The 23,378-nt window shown below is 44.0% G+C and overlaps 1 protein-coding gene across 3 annotated transcripts; it reads left to right on the top strand.

The window, feature by feature from the left end:
- Nucleotides 1-1,245: 1,245 nt before the first annotated feature.
- Nucleotides 1,246-20,211, top strand: LOC142217563 (uncharacterized). Of its 3 annotated transcripts, none has more exons than XM_075285853.1 (10): nucleotides 1,246-1,298; nucleotides 2,809-2,901; nucleotides 2,979-4,084; nucleotides 10,654-10,704; nucleotides 10,875-10,933; nucleotides 14,781-14,870; nucleotides 14,973-15,001; nucleotides 17,316-17,592; nucleotides 18,283-18,437; nucleotides 20,077-20,211. In XM_075285853.1, the coding sequence occupies exons 3-9, from the start codon at nucleotides 3,081-3,083 to the stop codon at nucleotides 18,423-18,425; spliced, it is 1,653 nt and encodes a 550-aa protein (XP_075141954.1). In that variant the 5' UTR covers nucleotides 1,246-1,298; nucleotides 2,809-2,901; nucleotides 2,979-3,080; the 3' UTR covers nucleotides 18,426-18,437; nucleotides 20,077-20,211. The 3 variants fall into 3 exon arrangements, with proteins under 3 accessions (XP_075141954.1, XP_075141953.1, XP_075141952.1); XM_075285852.1 differs by having other exon boundaries at nucleotides 1,251-1,294; XM_075285851.1 differs by having other exon boundaries at nucleotides 1,263-1,493.
- Nucleotides 20,212-23,378: the final 3,167 nt, after the last annotated feature.

Genomic DNA, 23,378 nt, shown 5'->3' with positions numbered 1-23,378 from the left:
CAGGGCACAGAACGGGAAAGCCGATGAATTCAGCTCACTGTTGGCTTTCCAGCAGTATATAAAACTGCAAGTGCCCAAATCCATGAAAGGTCCTCTTTAAAGGGATTCTACCATTAAAACTCTTTTTTTTCTAGGTAACACGTCGGAATAGCCTTTAGAAAGGCTATTTGTCTCCTACCTTTGGAAGTGATCTCCGCCGTGCTGTTTGTACCGGTATGCTAATTAGTTCTCTCGCTGCGATGGGGGCGTCCCCCAGTGCAGGAGATGCGATGGGGGCGTCCCCATTGCTGCTCGAAAACCGACTCCAGTGCCGCCTCTGTCTTCTTCTGCATCCTCCCCTTCCTTCGTCGGCTTGACGTCGGATGTCTGCGCAGTACGCTCTGTTCGGTGAACTTTGCCAAACGTACTGCGCACGCCCGCGGCCATAGTACCGACACCACAAGTTCGCCGAACAGAGCGTACTGCGCAGGCGTCCGACGTCAAGCCCGAAGAAGGAAGGGGAGGATGCAGAAGACAGAGGCGGTGCTGGAGTCGGTTTTCGAGCAGCAATGGGAACGCCCCCATCGCTACGAGAGAACTAATTAGCATACTGGTACAAACCGGTATTTCGAACGAACAGCGCGGTGGATATCACTTCCAAAGGGAGGAGACGAATAGCCTTTCTAAAGGCTATCCCGACGTGTTACCTAGAAAAAAAAGAGTTTTAATAGTAGAATCCCTTTAAGGCTGCCAAGTGTAGCCCTAGGAACAAATTGCTTACTGCAGCGTACTATTACAGTGTAGGGCAAGAAGAAGTTAATTGCTGGCTGGTTTTATGAGGGGGCATCTCCAAAAAAAAAGGGTCCTCTTTGATAATTCTGTATGTTTCTAAGTATTTTATTGTGTACAGGGGTATATATAGGTCTTGTGCACCTGATTTATAAAGGGTCACAAGCCACTAGTTTGGCCCCATACTGCGGAAAAGACTGCAGGGGAAACACATTGCATTTTTTTCTGCGGCGTTTTTCATTGTGTTCTCACTTTTATCTTCTGTTCTCCTTTCCCTATTCTTTCCCCTCTTCTCTGTTTTCCTCTCCCTTCCCTCCTCTCCTCTATACTTCTCTACTTCTAATCCTCAATTCTATTTTCATCTCCTCTTTCCCCCCCACTCTCTTCTTCTCTCCTCGTCTTCCCTCCTCCTCTATGAGCTCCGCTCCCCTCCCCTCCTCCCCTGTGACTCATTCTCACAAATTCTTAACAAGTGAAAGTGAAACAAACTGAAGCAGCTGTCTGATAGTCGGGACCGAGGCTGTAGGTAGGTAAGATTTACTGGAAAACTGCACTTTATAGTGTTAATAGAGTCTCAGCGCTGCAAGTATTTACTCCAGAGAATATCAAAGAGAATTTAAGATCAGAGAAGTCAAGGAATATTTCAGTGCAAGAAGACACACTGCTTGTTTTCTCGAGAGATTCAGAGTGACTTCCTTCCGATGATGGTGTCAGATTGATCAAAGGTAAACATTTATGTAATGCGGAACCGTTACCTACAAATCCCTGGGAGTCCTCTTGGGGACCCCTGAACGGAAACTTATATGCATTAAAAAGCGGTTAGCTAAGAAACCACAAGGACCCCATAGACTATAATGGGATCAGTCTGGTGTCCGCACTAAACATGCAGAGAGAAAAGTGCTACTTTCAGATGTGAACTGGGCCTTAAATGTTGTTTGTTATGTTCTTTGTATATTAATATCATTATCTTATATTATGTTGTAATGTTTTATAATTTTATTAATGCAAGGTTATACAGGATAAGTAATGTAATGTATGTACACAGTGACTGTACCAGCAGAATAGTGAGCACAGCTCTGGGGTATAATACAGGATGTAACTCAGGATCAGTACAGGATAAGTAATGTAATGTATGTACACAGTATCTGCACCAGCAGAATAGTGAGCGCAGCTCTGGAGTATAATACAGGATATAATTCGGGATCAGTACAGGATAAGTAATGTAGTGTATGTACACAGTGACTGCACCAGCAGAATAGTGAGCGCAGCTCTGGAGTATAATACAGGATGTAAGTCAGGATCAGTACAGGATAAGTAATGTAATGTATGTACACAGTGACTGTACCAGCAGCATAGTGAGTGCAGCTCTGGAGTATAATACAGGATGTAACTCAGGATCAGTACAGGATAAGTAATGTAATGTATGTACACAGTGACTGCACCAGCAGAATAGTGAGTGCAGCTCTGGAGTATAATACAGGATGTAACTCAGGATCAGTACAGGATAAGTAATGTAATGTATGTACACAGTGACTGTACCAGCAGAATAGTGAGCGCAGCTCTGGAGTATAATACAGGATGTAACTCAGGATCAGTACAGGATAAGTAATGTATGTACACAGTGACTGCACCAGAAGAATAGTGAGCGCAGCTCTGGAGTATAATACAGGATGTAACTCAGGATCAGTACAGGATAAGTAATGTAATGTATGTACACAGTGACTGTACCAGCAGAATAGTTAATATCACAGCCCATATGAGTCCAAGGAAGCTGAAAGGTTTATTGTATATCCGGTTACTACAATAAGCCATTAAAGTCTATGGAATGGAATGCTCAGTGAGTGTCTCTCATTGCATTGTCACCTCAGTATATGGTATATATAATCACCAATAACTGGAACCAATAATCTGCACAACACGGCAATATGAGGGGTAAATAGACAAAGGAAGGGTGAAGGTGAACTGCCAGGCTCTTGTAATTTGTTATTTTTCTTTCATATAGAGTATCATATGTATTCTATCTTATTTATTATTTTACAGATTAGAGAACAGAGAACAGATTTCATCCACGGTAATTTGCCATTAGTGGAACTGAATGCACGCGCTTCGTCACCTCAAAGAATCCAGAAAACAGTAAGTTACACAAATAAAACACAAAAGATGTAATTAAGTGAACCCTAAAGTAACAGCCATATTTCTTTCAACTACAGAAGCGCTAGAAAAGTGACCAAATCCAGATTCAGAAGTTGTCTCTACTAAAGAAACTGTTAAAACAGGTACACATTCTTAGTGAGAACTAAGAAACAGTAGAAATGCAAGACTCCAAAGCTAAACAAAAAGTCTCTGACTGTCCAAGGTCACAGAAATCTGATACAGTAAGTCAATCAGAAGCTGGAGCCTCACTAGAAGAGAAAATATCAACTGTGCTAGAAGAAATACAGGAAAGGCAAGAAACAACAGAGAAACAGGGTGATCCAAGAACAGCAGAGGAGAAACCATCAGCAGTGACTGATCAGAAACAGGGTGATCCAAGAACAGCAGAGGAGAAACCATCAGCAGTGACTGATCAGAAACAGTCTGATCCAGAGACATCAGAGGAGAAATCATCAGCAGTGACTGTAGAAAAACAAGGTGATCTGAATACATCAGAAGAGAAACCTTCAGCAGTGACTGCAGAGAAACAGGGTAATATAGGGACAGCAAGGTTGAAACATTCAGCAGGGACTACAGAGAAACACTCTTATCTAGAGACAGCAGAGGAGAAACTATCAGAATTGACTACCAAGAAGTCAGGTGAACAATTGACAGCCGAGGGGAAACCATCAGCAGTAGCTGCAGAGAAACAGGAAGATCCAGAGACATCAGAGGAGAAACCATCAGCCGTGACTGAACAGAAACAGCCTGATCCAGAGACATCAGAGGAGAAACCATCAGAAGTGACTGAACAGAAACAGCCTGATCCAGAGACATCAGAGGAGAAACCATCAGAAGTGAATGAACACAAACAGCCTGATCCAGAGACATCAGAGGAGAAACCATCAGTAGTGACTGAACAGAAACAGCCTGATCCAGAGACATCAGAGGAGAAACCATCAGAAGTGACTGAACAGAAACAGCCTGATCCAGAGACATCAGAGGAGAAACCATCAGAAGTGACTGAACAGAAACAGCCTGATCCAGAGACATCAGAGGAGAAACCATCAGAAGTGACTGAACATAAAGAGCCTGATCCAGAGACATCAGAGGAGAAACCATCAGTAGTGACTTCAGAGACACATGGTGATCTAGTGATATTGGAGCCACCATCATGGATGATGTAAGTATAAATTACTAGAGGGAGGACCCGGCTTCGCACGGGTATATTACATTTTATGTTTGTGTAGTGGCCCCATAAGAAATGTCCAGTTTTGCACTGGTGTATTTTGTATGTGGTTTGTGTGTATGTCCATAAGCGTCATGTGATTATGTGTATCTCATTTTGGATATCAGTGAAAAACCTGTGATCAGTTGTTATGGATATCCTGGAGTAAAGCTGTATCTAATCCTTCCCCATGCAGTACTGTGTTTAGACGCAAGTATCTAATCCTTGTTGGTGTGGTACTGTGTACAGATGTGTGTATCTAATCCTCCGGTAAATGAAACCGTGTGCAGACGTGCATATCTAATCTTACAGCATGTGGTACTATGTGCAGACGCGTGTATCTAATCCTCTGGCGTGTGGTACTGTGTGCAGACAGGTGTATCTAATCCCTGGCGTGAGGTACTGTGTGCAGATGCGCGTATCTAATCCTCCCCGTGTGGTACTGTCTGCTGAGATGCGTATCTAATTATCTGGCATGTGGTACTGTGTGCAGATGCATGTATCTAATCCTCCAAAGTGTGGTACTGTATTCAGACGCATGTATCTAATCCTCCCCTGTGTGGTATTGTGTGAAGAGGCGCGTATCTAATCCTTTGGCGTGTGGAACTGTGTGTAGACGCGCGTATCTAATCCTACAGCATGTGGTACTGTGTGCAGATGTGTGTATCTAATCTTATGGTGTGTGGAACTGTGTGCAGACGTGCGTATCTAATCCTCTGGACTGTGGAACTGTATGTAGATGCGTGTATCTAATCCTACGGCATGTGGTACTCTGGGCAGACGTGTGTATCTAATCCTATGGCGTGTACAACTGTGTGAAGACACATGTATCTAATCCTCCCCTGTGTGGTATTGTGTGAAGAGGTGCGTATCAAATCCTATGGCGTGTGGAACAGTGTGTAGACGCGCGTATCCAATCCCCCGGCATGTGGTACTGTGTGCAGACGCGCGTATCTAATCCTATGGCATGTGGTACTGTGTGTAGACACGCGTATCCAATCCCCCGGCATGTGGTACTGCGTGTAGACGTGCGTATCTAATCCTCCCCCGTGTGGTACTGTGTGCAGACGCGCGTATCTAATCCTCCCCCGTGTGATACTGTGTGCGGAAATGCGTATCTAATTCTCTGGCTTGTGGTACGGTGTCCAGAGGCATGTATCTAATCCTCCAAAGTGTGGTACTGTGTGCACACACAGGTATCTAATCCTTCCTTGTGTGGTATTGTGTGAAGAGGCGCGTATCTAATCCTTCGGTGTGTGGAACTATGTGTAGACGGGCGTATCCAATCCTATGGCATGTGGTACTGTGTGTAGACGCGCGTATCTAATCCTCCCCGTGTGATACTGTGTGCTGAGACGCGTATCTAATTCTCTGGCTTGTGGTACTGTGTGCAGAGGCATGCATCTAATCCTCCAAAGTGTGGTACTGTGTGCACACACACGTATCTAATACTCCCCTGTGTGGTATTGTGTGAAGAGGCACATATCTAATCCCTCCGCTTGTGGAACTATGTGTAGACTCGCGTATCTAATCCTACTGCATGTGGTACTGTGTGCAGACGCGTGTATCTAATTCTATGGCGTGTACAACTGTGTGCAGACGCGCGTATCTAATCCTCTGGAGTGTGGAACTGTATGTAGACGCGTGTATCTAATCCTACGGCATGTGGTACTCTGTGCAAACGTGTGTATCTAATCCTATGGCGTGTACAAATGTGTGCAGATGCGCGTATCTAATCCTCTGGAGTGTGGAACTGTGTGTAGATGCGCGTATCTAATCCTACGGCAAGTGGTACTGTGTGCAGACACTCGTATCTAATGCTACGACATGTGGTACTGTGTGTAGACCCGCGTATCTAATCCTACGGCATGAGTTACTGTGTGCAGACGCGTGTATCTAATCCTATGGCGTGTACAACTGTGTGAAGACACGTGTATCTAATCCTCCCGTGTGGTATTGTGTGAAGAGGCGTGTATCTAATCCTATGGCGTGTGGAACTGTGTGTAGACGCGCGTATCCAATCCCCCAGCATGTGGTACTGTGTGCAGACGCGCGTATCTAATCCTATGGCATGTGGTACTGTGTGTAGACGCGCGTATCTAATCCTCCCCCGTGTGGTACTGTGTGCAGACGCGCGTATCTAATCCTCCCCCGTGTGATACTGTGGGCGGAGACGCGTATCTAATTCTCTGGCTTGTGGTACTGTGTGCAGAGGCATGTATCTAATCCTCCAAAGTGTGGTACTGTGTGCACACACACGTATCTAATCCTCCCTTGTGTGGTATTGTGTGAAGAGGCGCGTATCTAATCCTTCGGCGTGTGGAACTATGTGTAGACGTGTGTATCTAATCCTACGGCATGTGGTACTCTGTGCAGACGCGTGTATCTAATCCTATGGCGTGTACAAATGTGTGCAGATGCGCGTATCTAATCCTCTGGAGTGTGGAACTGTATGTAGACGCCTGTATCTAATCCTTCGGCATGTGGAACCGTGTGCAGAAGTGCGTATTTAATCCTCTGGTTTGTGGGACTGTGTGCAGACGTGTGTATCTAATCCTCTGGCTTGTGATACTGTCTGCTGATCTGTGTATCTAATCCTCTGATGCGTGTATCTCAGTTTGGATATCAGTGTTGTATTGTGCATGTGGAGTGACCGTGTGTATTGCAGTTGGAATATGAGTGAAAGTCTTGCAGGTTTGTATTGGCTAAGGGGGGGGGGGGGCACTGTGTTTGGAATGCTGTATCTCAGCAACGGTGCATCCGAGCGAGTTGGAGTCTCATCTTAAACCTTCCCGGATACCTGAAGTATCTCTGTACCAAATTTGGTGAAGATCGGTCCAGTCGTTTGGTTCGCATTAGAGTACAGACAGACAGACAGACAGACAGACAGAAATTCATTTTTATAATATAGGGAGATTACATTTTTGCTTGTGATCTTCTGTACTAGGAATAAAGATCAAAATCAGGTAAAATCCATTTTTAAGCTGGCAAAATAAATACCATGGAAAAACATATTTTCAATAATAATGCTTTCAGAAATAGAAGAGTTAATTGTTTTTGTTTTGTTTTTGTTTTTTAATGAAGAAAAGAGAAATGTAAATCCCATCAATATTTGGTGTGATCTATGCCCTTTGCCTCTTCTAGGTACAGATAGTTTTTGGCCATCTTGGAGATCTAAGCCCAGATCTTCTGTGGATGTAGGCTTACTCCAGTCCTTCTGTCTCGTCATGTCATCCCAGACAGACTGGATGATATTGAGCTCAGGGCTGTATCTGTGGGGCTGTATCATCACTTCCAGGGCTCCTCCTCCAAACGGCAAAGGTCACATATACATATATACAAATGTTGATGGGATTTCTCTTTTCTTCATTCATTTCCTAAAATAAATTATTAACCCTTCTATTTCAGAAAGCATTCTTATTAGGGTTGAGTGATCGTGTTTGGAAAAATCGGATTCCGATCGGCGATCGAGAAAATTTCACGATCGCGATCGGAATTCCGAATACGATCTTTTTAGGTGGGATCGAGATCGGTAGTATTCCCCACAATGCCTTCACACTGAGTATATAGCGTATACTCAGTGTGAAGGCTCCGCTGTGGTTCCATAGGAATGAATGGAAGCAGCCGGCACACAGCCTTAACCCCCTGCGCGCCGGCTGCCTCCATTCATTCTAATGGGAGACTAAAGTAACATCTCTAGTAGCTACTTACCTCCAGAGATGGCTGCTCCGCTGCTCTTCGCCTCGCTGCCGCTCCAGCTGCAGTCTTCTTCGCCTCGCTGCCCCCTGCCTCCCAGGTTAGACAGTGTGGGCAGGTTAGATGAGTGTGGGCGGGTACAGGGCGGGGAGACGTGACGTCTCCCCTCCCAGTACCCGCCCACACTCTCCTAACCTGACAGGGAGGGGGCAGCGAGGTGAAGAACAGCAGAGCAACCATCTCTGGAGGTAAGTGGACACCAGGGTGGACTAAGTAGCCAGAGGATTTAAAAAAAAATCCTCTGGCTACTTAGTGATTCACTACACAGCGTGGATTCTAACAATTGTTAGATTCCATGCTGTATAGTGAATAGGATTGCTTTTAAAATCCGATCTCTGATTAATTAAAAAATCCCATTTACTTGCATTGGGATCGGAATTGGGATCGAGATCGGGTTCGAATGAAAAATGATCGGAAATCAGATTTTAAAATCGATCCTGAAAAGTCAAGATCGGCTCAACCCCAATTCTTATTGTGCAGAATTAGTCATATCTGCCTAGATTATTATTATATATTTTGTTTCCTCCTCATTCCTATCATCAGATTTATTAACAGATTTAACAGGATCTTTAGCAGAAGGTAAAAGTGTCAATAACTCAATAAAATTGTAGCACCTTATTTTTTTTTTCTTTAAAGGGATTCCATCATTGGAATCCATTTTTCAGGTAATATCACGTCAGAATAGCCTTAAGAAAGGCTATTCGTCCCCTACCTTTATATTTCTGCTCTTCGCCGCCGTTCCGTCGATATACCGGTTTTTCCCGGTATAAAAATGAGTCTCCAGACAGCAGAAGGGTCGTCCCCTGTGCTGCTTGAAAATTCTCCAGTGATGCCTCCATCTTCTACAGCTGCACTTCTCTGCTGAATCCTTCATGTAGTCTTCTTCTGGCAAGCCTGCATTCAGAATCTAAATTCCGCACATATACAGTCAACTCTGTCATCGGGCACCCCAATGTTGCCTGAAGACTCTTCAACAAGCCCTCCATTTTTCACTGCCGTGTCCTTCCTGTAGTCTCCTTCCAGCGAGCCTGCGTTCAGAATCTAAATTCCATGCATGCGCAGTCAACTCCACCATCGGGCTGCGCATGTCTGTTTGGCCATTTTACTGTGGCCGCTTACATGAGCGTACTGTGCCTGTAAGCAGCCACTGTAAAATAGCCGAACATACATTCACAGTCTGCTCTGCCCGATGGCAGAGTTGACTGCACATGCGCGGAATTTAGATTCCAAATGCAGGCTTGCCGGAAGAAGACTACATGAAGGATTCAGCAGAGAAGTGCAGCTGTAGAAGATGGAGGCATCACTGGAGAATTTTCAAGCAGCACAGGGGACGACCCTTGTGCTGTCTGGAGACCCATTGGCCTAATGGGAAAAATGGTACATCAACGGAACGGTGGCGTGGAGCAGAAATATAAAGGTAGGGGATGAATAGACTTTATTAAGGCTATTCAGACATTATGTATGCTGGTTGAATTCCCGCTCATCATTGTTTCACCAATCAGAGGGTCCTTGTGCACCTCGAGAACTTGGAGAATCTTCCACAAAAGAAAAGTTCCCCTGTATGAGTGGCACGGAGGCTCAGTAGTTAGCACTATTGCTTTGCAGCACAGGAGTCCTAGGTTTTATAATCCTACCAAGGCTAACACCTGCAAGGAGTTTGTATTTTGGGGTTTTCTGCAGGAGCTCGGCTTTCCTCCTACTCTACAAAGACATACTGATAGGGAATTTATATTATGTGCCCTATATGGAACACTGTTGACAAAATCTGTAAAGTGCTACGGCTCATTATAGTTGCAGCTTAGTAATCAAACTTCTTTCTTGTAAGGAGCCATACATCTGTGTGATCATCACATGATCATAGACCTTATATCACATGACCATGGACCTTATATCACATGACCATAGACCTTGTATCATATGACCATAGACCTTATATCACATGACCATAGACCTTATATCACATGACCATGGACCTTATATCACATGACCATGGACCTTATATCACATGACCATAGACCTTATATCACATGACCATGGACCTTATATCACATGACCATAGACCTTGTATCATATGACCATAGACCTTATATCACATGACCATAGACCTTGTATCACATGACCATGGACCTTATATCACATGACCATAGACCTTGTATCATATGACCATAGACCTTATATCACATGACCATGGACCTTGTATCATATGACCATGACCTTGTATCACATGACCATAGACCTTGTATCACATGACCATGGACCTTGTATCACATGACTATGGACCTTGTATCACATGACCATGGACCTAGTATCATATGACCATGGACCTTGTATCACATGACCATGGACCTTGTATCACATGACCATGGACCTTGTATCATATGACTATGGACCTTATATCACATGGCCATGGACTCATTTTTATCCAGTGAATAAGAAGAATGAATGACTGTAAGCAATTGATACAGAAAGTATATTGGGAAATCGTTTTTCTGTGTATCCTTTACTGATATTCCATGTATGGGGGGGCCCTGTCACAGATAATCCTTCCATTTATACTGTACATTTGGCATGAGACCATGTGTGTGTAAATAAAGGACGAGGGATTCCAGGTATCATTTACCATCATTTATCATTTTAGAAAATTTTGATAAAAAATTAGCTCATTAACGCATTGTGATTCCTATGAGGCTTGCTCCATCATATTGTATATGCATATTGTATATACCAGTCCTCATACATCTTACCAGGATGTTTTTTTTCTTACACAGGCAATTTTGGAACATCTGCTCTAATATATTTCCCAGGAGCAGTAACTCAGTGTACGTATTTTCCAATGATACATTTCCATAGTAGACACAGTAGTTTTCTCTTGTACATTCTCAGTGAAGATGATACATAATAACCTGTAAGACGTTGTCCAGGACTTATCTGAAGTGTCTCTTTGCAGGACAATTTCTTCCAACTCTGAAATGTTTGTGTTTTATTACAGACCTGATCCTCATGGTAAGGACACAAAAAGATCTGAGATCAGAAAGATCACTGTTGGGGGTACGTATTTCTTATAGTAGAGATGATAGGTGGAGTAGTCCAGCACAGCTAATATGCCTCTATACCAGTCCAGATACAATATTGGTGGTCAGTAATTTACAAATAAGTAGAAAAGAATTGTGTCTGCATTACACACTGGTACCATACATATTAAATACCATCGGTGTCAAAATCTTAGACATCTCTGAACCAAGCGGAAATGATTCAGGGAATAAACAGACTGAACATAATCAGGATACACCAGCCATGTGATGGAAGCACATATGGGTGCTGCAGGCTTTCTTCTCCTAACATGTCTGCACTGCCTGGGCCTCTCACAGTATAATATGCTCCACAGTGGCTCCCACAAAGTATAATATGCTCCACAATGGAACCAACACAGTGTAACATGATCCACAGTGGCCTACACGCAGTATAATATGCCTGGTGCCATTATTATACACTGGAGTCTCCTCAGTGAATAATAATCAGGGGCCCAGAGGAGGATATGGAAAATAAATACTTATACTCACCTTCCCTCACCTCTCCTGGTCATCCTTGATCCATCCAGCTTTCGTCAGCATCCTCCTCAGTCCTCTTCTGCCAGTGACTGAGGTCACGTGCCTCAGATGTCACTGCTGTGTCCTCTGATTAGCTTAATGATAACAGCGCGCCTCACTTGACCTCTGGGATATGTGACCTCCGTCACAAGCCAGAAATGACCCAAAGAGGATGCTGGGGATTGACGGAAACCCAGGAGAAGTGAGCATAAGGGTTTGTTATTTTTAATCACCTACCCTGGCAGTATCTCTATGTGTATAGAGATCAGGGAACCAGGCTTTCCTCGGTCACTATCATGATGCTATGGGGCCCCAGCCATCTCCAGCTGGCCACAGGCCAGTACCACGTCAGGCAACCCTGGTCCTGCCTCCTGTGGCCCTATATAGTGTGCACATAATCCTTCCTGTGCACACACACTACCTCCTGTAGTATTCACTAAATACTTACATACTGTACACACATACTGTAGTATTGACTCCATACACTGCTCAGATATTTGCTCCACATAGTGGTCATGTAATACCTGCTGTAGGTATAAGGTGCACACATACCAGACATTACAGCTCTGACGTTCAGAGTCTCAGAGTTTCTAGCGGCCATAGCCTCCTTTCTCTCCTCCCGCTTTCTCAAACTCAACAAGGAGAAAATGGAGTTCTTTATCTTCGTCCCACCTCGTATGGCCCCTCTATCTGACCCATCTATCAAAGTTAATGGAACCACACTTACTCCATTCCCACGGATCTGTTGCCTTGGGATAAACTTGGACTCTGACCTATCCTTCAAGTCACACATCCAAACCCTCAATACCTCCTGCTGCCTCCAACTCTAGAACATACATCGGATCATACACCTTCTTCACCTCCAGTCCACCTTAAACTAAGTTGTTTGCTTTATTCACCTCTCCACCCATTTTCCATTGGCTGTTCTCCTTTGCCAATACCTTCATTGGTTACCCGTTACCCAGCAAATAGAGTTGAAAATACTAACACTGACATACAAAGCCATCCACAACCTGTCCCCTCCATATATCTCTGACCTAATCTCCCGCTACCTGCCCACACGTAACCTCAGATCCTCCAAAGACCTCCTACTCCGCTCTGCTCTCATCTGTTCCTCACACAACCATCTCCAAGATTTCTCCCATGCATCCCCCATATTCTGGAACTCCTTACCAAGACACATAAGACTGACCCCCACAATCACAGACTTCAAGAAGGCCCTGAAGACTCTCCTATTCAGGAAGGCCTACAACCTCCAATAACGCTACTCACTACTGCCATCACACCGCCATCTGATCAGTCTCTAACCCTCTTCCCCCATAGATTATAAGCCCTGGCGGGCAGGGCCCTCTATCCCAGTCAATGTGCCAGTTGGTCATTGTTAGTATTATATTTGTTTGTATATTTTGTGTGCAGTATGTAAACTCCCAAATGTAAAGCACCCTGGAATTAATATAATAATGTACATGTAAGGATTGGCGTCAGGGTCAGGAAGTGCAAAGTGACACAGCTGGGAAAGCAACACTGTGCAACTAATGACAAAAGGGGTCGTAGGCCCTGCAGCTATAACTATGCTGTAATATCTGAGATGAGGCAGACCAATGCACTTCCTAATTGAAGTGCGCCTACCACGGCTCCTAACCTTCTATCCGGCGGCTAGGATAAGGGGAGAGGAGGCCCTGAAAGTCCTAGGGACTGGAGTCACGGGGTCACACCTAAACAGAAAGCACAGTGTAACTGCAATGCAAAACAAAAGACTAAACAGCATGGAACCAGGGAGGACCACAAGTCCCAGCAAGATACAGAAGAGAAGGCGAGGTCAGACGAGCAAGAGGTCAAGCCAGGAGATATAATAAAGGTACCGAATCAAAAGACAAGGGATAGTCAAAAATACAAGCCGGGTCAAAAATAACCAAGAAACATATGGAATACAAACAGACAGGGAATAAGACTGAGCAGGGGGACCAGGAAACCCAAAGTGAATGGCTGGCAAGGATCCATGCCTGGGTGGGGTTTAAATAGCAGCAGAGAACACACCTGATGGCTAACGGCATGGAGACTGAAGGCAAGGAAAAGATTAACCCTTAATGACCTAAGCACACCCAATAGAACTCCTAACACGTCTCCCAGGGAGACACCGCGCAGCAAGGAGACCGCGGCGACTCCGTATCCTGACAGTACAGCACCATGGAATTATTATAATGTACAGTACCATGGAATTAATATAATAATGTACAGCACCATGGAATTAATATAAGGGAGCCTTATGCTTGCTTTTTCTGAACGTAAAAATCGTTCAGAGTGAGCAGCGTAAAAAACATCCCATTGACTTGAATGGGTGCTGGCATACGCCCGCTCCCCATTGAAATCAATGGGAGGCTTTTTTACCTGTTGCTTTCAATGTGATACGTGCATGTGCCGGCACCCATTCATGTCAATGGGATCTGTTTTTTACGCCGCTCACTCTAAACGATTTTTACATTCAGAATGAGCGAGCGTAAACTCCATGTGAAGGCTCCCTAATAATGTACAGCCCCATGAAATTAATATAATAATGCACAGCACCCGGGAAATAATATAATAACGTACAGCACCATGGAAATAATATAATAATTTACATCTCCATGGAATTAATATAATAATGTACGGAGCACTATGGAATTAATATAATAATGTACAACACCTTGGAATTAATATAATAATATACAGCACCATGGAATTAATATAATAATGTACAGCACAATGGAATTAATATAATAATGTACAACACCATGGAATTAATATAATAATGTACAGCCCAATGGAATTAATATAATAATGTATAGCACCATGGAATTAATATAATAATGTACAGCACCATGGAATTAATATAATAATGTACAGCACCATGGAATTAATATTATAATGTACAGCACCATGGAAGTAATATAATAATGTACAGCACCATGGAATTAATATAATAATGTACAGCACCATGGAATTAATATAATAATGTACAGCCCAATGGAATTAATATAATAATGTACAGTACCAGGGAATTAATATAATAATGTACAGTACCATGGAATTAATATAATAATGTACAGCCCAATGGAATAATATAATAATGTACAGCACCATGGAATTAATATAATAATGTACAGCCCAATGGAATAATATAATAATGTACAGCAGCATGGAATAATATAATAATGTACAGCACCGTGGAAACACCGTGGTGCTAAATAAATAAATAAATAATAACAAAAATAATAAACCTATAAGAAGTTCTCATCATTTACAACTTTCCATCTTTGTTTTGTCTTTAGAGGATGAGAATGACGTGCCTGCTGGAGCGACTGCACCAGAGATAACCTCAAATGAAGGAAAACTGAGCAGCATCCAGAGAATACTCACATGTAAATCCTGTCACCTGTCTTTGTATTTCTATCCATTACTAGTCTACATTACATACTCTAATTTTAATTACTTTTTTTTTCTTTTCTTTTTTTTCATTAAAGCTACATGGAGTACATATCTTCTTTCTTGGGTAAGGATCTACATCTTGTAATGTTACCTCTGTCTGTGTCTTCTCTTGCTGCATTTTCTTACATATAACTTCTGTTAGATGAATGTGTAGAATATCAAGTGACTGGAAAAATCCTATCTAATGTTGACAAGACACAAGCAGAGTCCTCCTGTACTGTGGCAATGTCATGTTATCCCCACAGGACAGGGGATAATTGTCTCATCAATGGAGACCCGATGGCCGGTCCCCCAGTGATCAGGAGGACAGGGGACCAACGGTACCCCAAAGGCCTTGTGAATGGAGCACCAGTGTGTTTTTGCTTCATGGATTTGTACACCTGGTTCATTTTGGGCGGAACTTGTTCAAAACCAACTGGAAGTGATACTATTATACTCTTGGGTCTCTTCAGGCCCTACAGTATAATAAGTGGCCCAGGGGAAGTGCAGCAACATAATAAATATACTCACCTTGCTTCACATCTTCTTGGCTGCCTCCCGGTGTTTGGCGTCCCTCGGCAAGGACCTCCTTGCTTACTTCACATGCATCATAATGCTTTAACGCAAGAAACTCCAGATTATAATAGAGGTTTGTGGATGACAAACCCTAAAAAGTTTTCGATTTAAGTCTAGCCTGAAACTTTTGGTATGTGCAGGTCGAATATGGTTCAGTGTAAAGGGATTCTATCATTAGAATCCCACTTTAAGCTAAACTCACATTGGATTAGTCTTAAGAAAGGCTATTCTTCCCCTACCTTTAGATGTCTTCTCCGCACTCCTTAGTTATCCTGGTTTTCATATATATGCTAATCAGTTTCTCATAGCACTGGGGGCGGTCCTCAGTGCTGCAAAAAATAAAAAAATGCAGTGCCGCATTCTTCTTCCTTTTCCCTGTTTGCCTCCTTCGCCTCTACTTCCTTGTCCCATCATGTCTTCTTCAAAAAGCGCCGTCATTTTCCTGTGGCCAAATGGGAAAGAAGAGGAAGAGGCGACGGCCAAGAAGAAAGCGATGCTGGATAGCTTTCTCGCAGCACTGTGGATGCCCCCAGTGCTGTTTGAGCATTGGAGACCGCCCCCAGTGCTGCAAGAAAACTAATTAGCCTATGGATGAAAACCAGAATATCTAAAGAACGGCGGCGTGGAGAAAACATCTAAAGGTAGGGGAAGAATAGCCTTTCTTAAGGCTATGCTGTCATGGGTTTAGCTTAAAACGGGATTCTAATGATGGAACCCCTTTAAACCAGTTTGCTCATTTTTATTTGGTGCCAGAAAGGGCCGTATACCAAAGATGTGCCACATTAACACCCATCTACACCAAAAAACTAGGGTAGATGGGATTAGTAAATTCCCCCCCGTGTCAGCAGCAATCATCTAGTGATCTAGTTATATTGGAGTTTCAATAGACTCCATGATATATCATTCCAGTAGGCCGATAATTCCTTTGTATTGGGCATTGTACACGTATATTACATGTACAGTATAAATAATCATGAAACTTTCTGCTTCTGTTCAGTTGTGCAGACCTTCTGGAGAGGGGTGGTTGATCTCCTGATAGACGTCCTCGATCGCCCTGTCCCGTTTTCCCCTGAAGTTTGTTTATTTGGTGTATTGGATGAGGAGTTGTGGCAGCATCACACCCGGATTTTTCTTCGGGAATGTCTGTTCTATGCCAGGAAGGCCATCGCCCTGCGGTGGATGGCCCCGCGCCCCCCATCAGTATCTCAATGGCGGAGGCTGGTCAATTCTATTCTTCCATTTAACCAGATTATATATAAAGGTAGGGGCTGCCCCCAAAAATTCACCAAGGTGTGGGGAGCATGGTGTGATTCTCCTAATACCCAACACTCTGCCTCCTCGATGCGCTCAGCACTAGGCGCCTTCACATAGTAAGATGGTTACCCACCGGATGATGCTGTACTCCCCCTTGTCTGGACTGCTTTACTCTCTGTTCCGTCTTTTGTAGGCGGGGTGGGTTTAGCCTGGGTCGGGATGGCGGTGTGGTGGATCTTTGTTTGTTTAGACTTTTTTCCTTTTCATTGTATTTTATTTTGTATGTTTTGATTATGTGTACTCCTGAGTGTATTGTTTCATTGTTACATCTTTTTCAATAAAACGAGTTTAAACTTTCTGCTTCTATGTGAAATTAGTTCTCTTCTTTAATGTAGCATTTCTCAAATCTGCTGTACGGTTGTCCCCTGAGCTATAATACTGCCTTATTCATGAGAATATAAGCTTTATTGCTAGTCATCAACTGCTATAATACAAGCTATTGTTGTAATGATATACTTTATCCCCTGTCTTTTAATATCACTGATTTTATTTATATTCATGTTTTCTAGGTTCAGAATAAACACAAAGTTGGGATATTTTCAAGGTCATCAGAGACTGACTATCAATGGCTGAAAACCAAACTGGAATCTGGATCCTTCCGGAATGTCATAGAGAGCGTCCAACCATGTTATATTACCAACAATGGATACTTGAAATTCATGGAGGACGTGTCTCGGTGCACATTTGGGATTCTGTATCACACAAAGAACAGAGGAAGGGTCAATATCACTAATGTCACCGACTCTCTGTACGATGAGGAGCTAGAGTATATGTTTGTGAAGCTAGGTAAGTGATAGACCGAGATCGCTGTATGTTTTATTGCTGCATTACTATGTGTTTTTTTTCACATTTATAATATTCAAGGGAATTATAGGTTTAAAGGGGTTTTTCAAGAAATCTTCAACTGGAGACCTACCCATCGTCCATTGTAGATCCTTGATAGTTGAACACCCAGGACCCCCACAGATCAGATGTATGAAGCAGGAGCGGCACTCCGAGCTCCACTTCTCCTTACGTTCATTGGTCACATGGCTACATGCAGCTCAAACTAATTAAGGATGCTCAGATTAAGGATGCTTTAGGGTCCATTCACACGGAGTAACGTGCCGCGTGATGTGGCACGTATACGGCGTGTGAGACTTTGAGCGCCGTATACGCTCCCATTGATTTCAATGGGAGCCTGGATCGTATACGCCGCGTTATTTTGTGGCTGTGATTTTGGGTTAATGTATTCTAAAAAACGGTCGTGTGAAGATAATTTTTCATGGTTGTTTGCATAAGGCCTTATTATTCCTTTTACACCACATAAATATGATATACAAAGTCCAGTAACATAAAGGGAGATACTGGTGACATATTTTAGGGATGTCCAGATCCACAGGTCTTTTCAGGCTTCCCTGGTTTGCAGCACCCAGTATGACACCATCTGTATTATATTACACTATATGGAGGTGAATTTTAACTTGTCTTTTGCAGGGAAAACCAATGTGATTGTGATTATTGATGATCTGAATGATGACAGTGACCATGAGAAAGAGCGAATTCTGCAGAATCAGCCAAACATCAGGGATCAGGCCCAGGATCTGTTCTTATTCACTACCGCAGACCATCAAAAGTGACAGCAGCGAGAGGTAAAAGTACAATTATTGGCTTTGCAGAGAATGACATGTACAGTAATGGTATCTGTAAACCAACCCAAAAAATACTATCCAGGAAAAGTCCTCGTCTTTAGGCAAATCCCACACTGTGATTGAATGGTACGAATGGCACATGCATGACATCCTTGTGCTGACCAGTGATCTACCTATACCTCCGTGGCTCCATACACTGAAACCAGAGGAATTTGAGGCGGTCATCTGCCCCAGATTACTTTTAATTTTCTGCTTTTCTGTTTTATAGATAGGTTCCTAGGAGCCCTGAAAGTGTCATACACTATGTTTTATAGATAGGTTCCTAGGAGTCCGGACAGTATTATACACTATGTTTTATAGATAGGTTCCTAGGACCTCTGACAGTGTTCTACACTATGTATTATAGATAGGTTCCTAGGAGCCCTGACAGTGTACTACACTATGCTTTATAGATAGGTTCCTAGGAGCCCTGACAGTGTACTACACTATGCTTTATAGATAGGTTCCTAGGAGCCCTGACAGTGTACTACACTATGCTTTATAGATAAGTACCTTGGAGTCCTAAGAGTGATTTACACTATGTTTTCTAGATAGGTTCCTAGGAGTCCTGACAGTGTTCTACACTATGTTTTATAGATAGGTTCCTAGGAGCCCTGACAGTGTTCTACACTATGTATTATAGATAGGTTCCTAGGAGCTCTGACAGTGTTCTACACTATGTATTATAGATAGGTTCCTAGGAGCCCTGACAGTGTTCTACACTATGCTTTATAGATAGGTTCCTAGGAGCCCTGACAGTGTTCTACACTATGTATTATAGATAGGTTCCTAGGAGCCCTGACAGTGTTCTACACTATGTTTTATAGATAGGTTCCTAGGAGCTCTGACAGTGTTCTACACTATGTATTATAGATAGGTTCCTAGGAGCCCTGACAGTGTTCTACACTATGCTTTATAGATAGGTTCCTAGGAGCCCTGACAGTGTTCTACACTATGTATTATAGATAGGTTCCTAGGAACTCTGACAGTGTTCTACACTATGTATTATAGATAGGTTCCTAGGAGCCCTGACAGTGTACTACACTATGCTTTATAGATAGGTTCCTAGGAGCCCTGACAGTGTCATACACTATGTTTTATAGATAGGTTCCTAGGATCCCTGACAGTGTACTACACTATGCTTTATAGATAGGTACCTTGGAGTCTTAAGAGTGATTTACACTATGTTTTCTAGATAGGTTGCTAGGATTCCTAAGAATATTCTACACTGTTTTATAGATAAGTTCCTAGGATTCCTAAGAATATTCTACACGATGTTTTATAGATAGGTTCCTAGGAGCCCCGAGAGTGTTCTACACTATATTTTAAGCCAAGTTACTCTCCTGTTTGTACCAAACTCATTTGAACCCACTACAGAGGGCACCATACATAAGGCCTTCATCTTTCACTAATGACTTGACCATACATGAGGATTTGCTCCCTAACTACAGAGGGCACCATACAGTAGATTATGTTAATTGCCTTTTGGGTGTATTTGTGTATAAACTGAGATATAGGTGACATCTGCTTGTGCCCCTATTCTCATGTATGACTTTATATAACTTACATATTTATTTTCCCCTGTTCTCTTTCATTACAGATGGATCAGATGGACAGAGACTCCATCACTATGAGGAATTCATAGATGTCTGTTATGATATACGCCCTCATTGATGTATACTACATGTACATATGTGGCGTTCTTTAGGTTGGGGCCCATGTTGAGCAAAATAAAGGCTGTGCTTTCAAAATCCGTCACATTTTTGTAAATCGCACCATGTCCATTATAGCTACAGAAACACTGGCGTTTTCCATATAGGTATAATAGAGGCAGAAAGTCTGCAGAAAATTGCATTTCCATCATGTTTTTTTCCACAGCACTTTTTGGCTGCTGCTCGCTCCATGGGGTCTTAGCCTTAAAGAGTATCCTGTTATTCATGGGCATTAGAGATGAGCGAACAGTGTTCTATCGAACACATGTTCGATCGGATATCAGGGTGTTCGCCATGTTCGAATCGAATCGAACACCGCGTGGTAAAGTGCGCCAAAATTCGATTCCCCTCCCACCTTCCCTGGCGCCTTTTTTGCACCAATAACAGCGCAGGGGAGGTGGGACAGGAACTATGACACCGGGGGCATTTAAAAAAATTGGAAAAAGTCATTGGCTGCCGAAATCAGGTGACCTCCATTTTAGACGAATAGTGGATTTCAAATCCGGGTCATATGAGAATGTGAACTTTGTGACTATGAGACAGGGATAGCTGTACAGGCAGGGATAGCTAGGGAGAACCTTTATTTAGGGGGGAATGTTATTAAAAATAACTTTTTGGGGCTCTATCGGGTGTGTAATTGTGATTTTTGTGAGATAAACTTTTTCCCATAGGGATGCATTGGCCAGCGCTGATTGGCCGAATTCCGTACTCTGGCCAATCAGTGCTGGCCAATGCATTGTATTAGCTTGATGAAGCAGAGTGTGCACAAGGGTTCAAGCGCACCCTCGGCTCTGATGTAGCAGAGCCGAGGCTGCACAAGGGTTCAAGCGCACCCTCGGCTCTGATGTAGGAGAGCCGAGGGTGCACTTGAACCCTCACTCTGCTTCATCAAGCTAATAGAATGCATTGGCCAGCGCTGATTGGCCAATGTATTCTATTAGCCTGATGAAGTAGAGCTGAATGTGTGTGCTAAGCACACACATTCAGCTCTACTTCATCGGGCTAATAGAATGCATTGGCCAGCGCTGATTGGCCAGAGTACGGAACTCGACCAATCAGCGCTGGCTCTGCTGGAGGAGGCGGAGTCTAAGATCGCTCCACACCAGTCTCCATTCAGGTCCGACCTTAGACTCCGCCTCCTCCGGCAGAGCCAGCGCTGATTGGCCGAAGGCTGGCCAATGCATTCCTATGCGAATGCAGAGACTTAGCAGTGCTGAGTCAGTTTTGCTCAACTACACATCTGATGCACACTCGGCACTGCTACATCAGATGTAGCAATCTGATGTAGCAGAGCCGAGGGTGCACTAGAACCCCTGTGCAAACTCAGTTCACGCTAATAGAATGCATTGGCCAGCGCTGATTGGCCAATGCATTCTATTAGCCCGATGAAGTAGAGCTGAATGTGTGTGCTAAGCACACACATTCAGCACTGCTTCATCACGCCAATACAATGCATTAGCCAGTGCTGATTGGCCAGAGTACGGAATTCGGCCAATCAGCGCTGGCTCTGCTGGAGGAGGCGGAGTTTAAGGTCGGACCTGAATGGAGACTGGTGTGGAGCGATCTTAGACTCCGCCTCCTCCAGCAGAGCCAGCGCTGATTGGTCGAGTTCCGTACTCTGGCCAATCAGCACTGGCTAATGCATTGTATTGGCTTGATGAAGCAGTGCTGAATGTGTGTGCTTAGCACACACATTCAGCTCTACTTCATCGGGCTAATAGAATGCATTGGCCAGCGCTGATTGGCCGAATTCCGTACTCTGGCCAATCAGCACTGGCTAATGCATTGTATTGGCGTGATGAAGCAGTGCTGAATGTGTGTGCTTAGCACACACATTCAGCTCTACTTCATCGGGCTAATAGAATGCATTGGCCAGCGCTGATTGGCCAGAGTACGGAATTCGGCCAATCAGCGCTGGCTCTGCTGGAGGAGGCGGAGTCTAAGGTCGGACCTGAATGGAGACTGGTGTGGAGCGATCTTAGACTCCGCCTCCTCCAGCAGAGCCAGCGCTGATTGGTCGAGTTCCGTACTCTGGCCAATCAGCACTGGCTAATGCATTGTATTGGCGTGATGAAGCAGTGCTGAATGTGTGTGCTTAGCACACACATTCAGCTCTACTTCATCGGGCTAATAGAATGCATTGGCCAGCGCTGATTGGCCAGAGTACGGAATTCGGCCAATCAGCGCTGGCTCTGCTGGAGGAGGCGGAGTCTAAGATCGCTCCACACCAGTCTCCATTCAGGTCCGACCTTAGACTCCGCCTCCTCCAGCAGAGCCAGCGCTGATTGGCCGAATTCCGTACTCTGGCCAATCAGCACTGGCTAATGCATTGTATTGGCGTGATGAAGCAGTGCTGAATGAGTGTGCTTAGCACACACATTCAGCTCTACTTCATCGGGCTAATAGAATGCATTGGCCAATCAGCGCTGGCCAATGCATTCTATTAGCGTGAACTGAGTTTGCACAGGGGTTCTAGTGCACCCTCGGCTCTGCTACATCAGATTGCTACATCTGATGTAGCAGTGCCGAGTGTGCATCAGATGTGTAGTTGAGCAAAACTGACTCAGCACTGCTAAGTCTCTGCATTCGCATAGGAATGCATTGGCCAGCCTTCGGCCAATCAGCGCTGGCTCTGCCGGAGGAGGCGGAGTCTAAGGTCGGACCTGAATGGAGACTGGTGTGGAGCGATCTTAGACTCCGCCTCCTCCAGCAGAGCCAGCGCTGATTGGTCGAGTTCCGTACTCTGGCCAATCAGCACTGGCCAATGCATTTCTATGGGGAAAAGTTAGCTTGCGAAAATCGCAAACTGACAGGGATTTCCATGAAATAAAGTGACTTTTATGCCCCCAGACATGCTTCCCCTGCTGTCCCAGTGTCATTCCAGGGTGTTGGTATCATTGCCTGGGGTGTCATAGTGGACTTGGTGACCCTCCAGACACGAATTTGGGTTTCCCCCTTAACGAGTTTATGTTCCCCATAGACTATAATGGGGTTCGAAACCCATTCGAACACTCGAACAGTGAGCGGCTGTTCGAATCGAATTTCGAACCTCGAACATTTTAGTGTTCGCTCATCTCTAATGGGCATGTGTTGAGATGAGTGGTGACATAGGCTCACGTATTGTATTGTATTGTTTCTGGATATCATCAAAGCATGAAGTCTTTAAAAGGACACCCCACCCAAAACTAAC

This window comes from Leptodactylus fuscus, chromosome 8, assembly GCF_031893055.1.
Source record: "Leptodactylus fuscus isolate aLepFus1 chromosome 8, aLepFus1.hap2, whole genome shotgun sequence".
Classification (NCBI taxonomy): Eukaryota; Metazoa; Chordata; class Amphibia; order Anura; family Leptodactylidae; genus Leptodactylus; species Leptodactylus fuscus.
The sequence above is the reverse complement of the archived record's forward strand: the minus strand, read 5'-3'. Positions and strand labels throughout refer to the sequence as shown.

Bases quoted from the DNA above. Each gene is read 5' to 3' on its own strand.
- LOC142217563 (XM_075285853.1), top strand. From the start codon at position 3,081: ATGCAAGACTCCAAAGCTAAACAAAAAGTCTCTGACTGTCCAAGGTCA. The intron at 10,705-10,874 runs GTACGTATTTTC...GTTTTATTACAG, and splicing joins CCCAGGAGCAGTAACTCAGT to ACCTGATCCTCATGGTAAGG. The intron at 14,871-14,972 runs GTAAATCCTGTC...TTTTCATTAAAG, and splicing joins CATCCAGAGAATACTCACAT to CTACATGGAGTACATATCTT.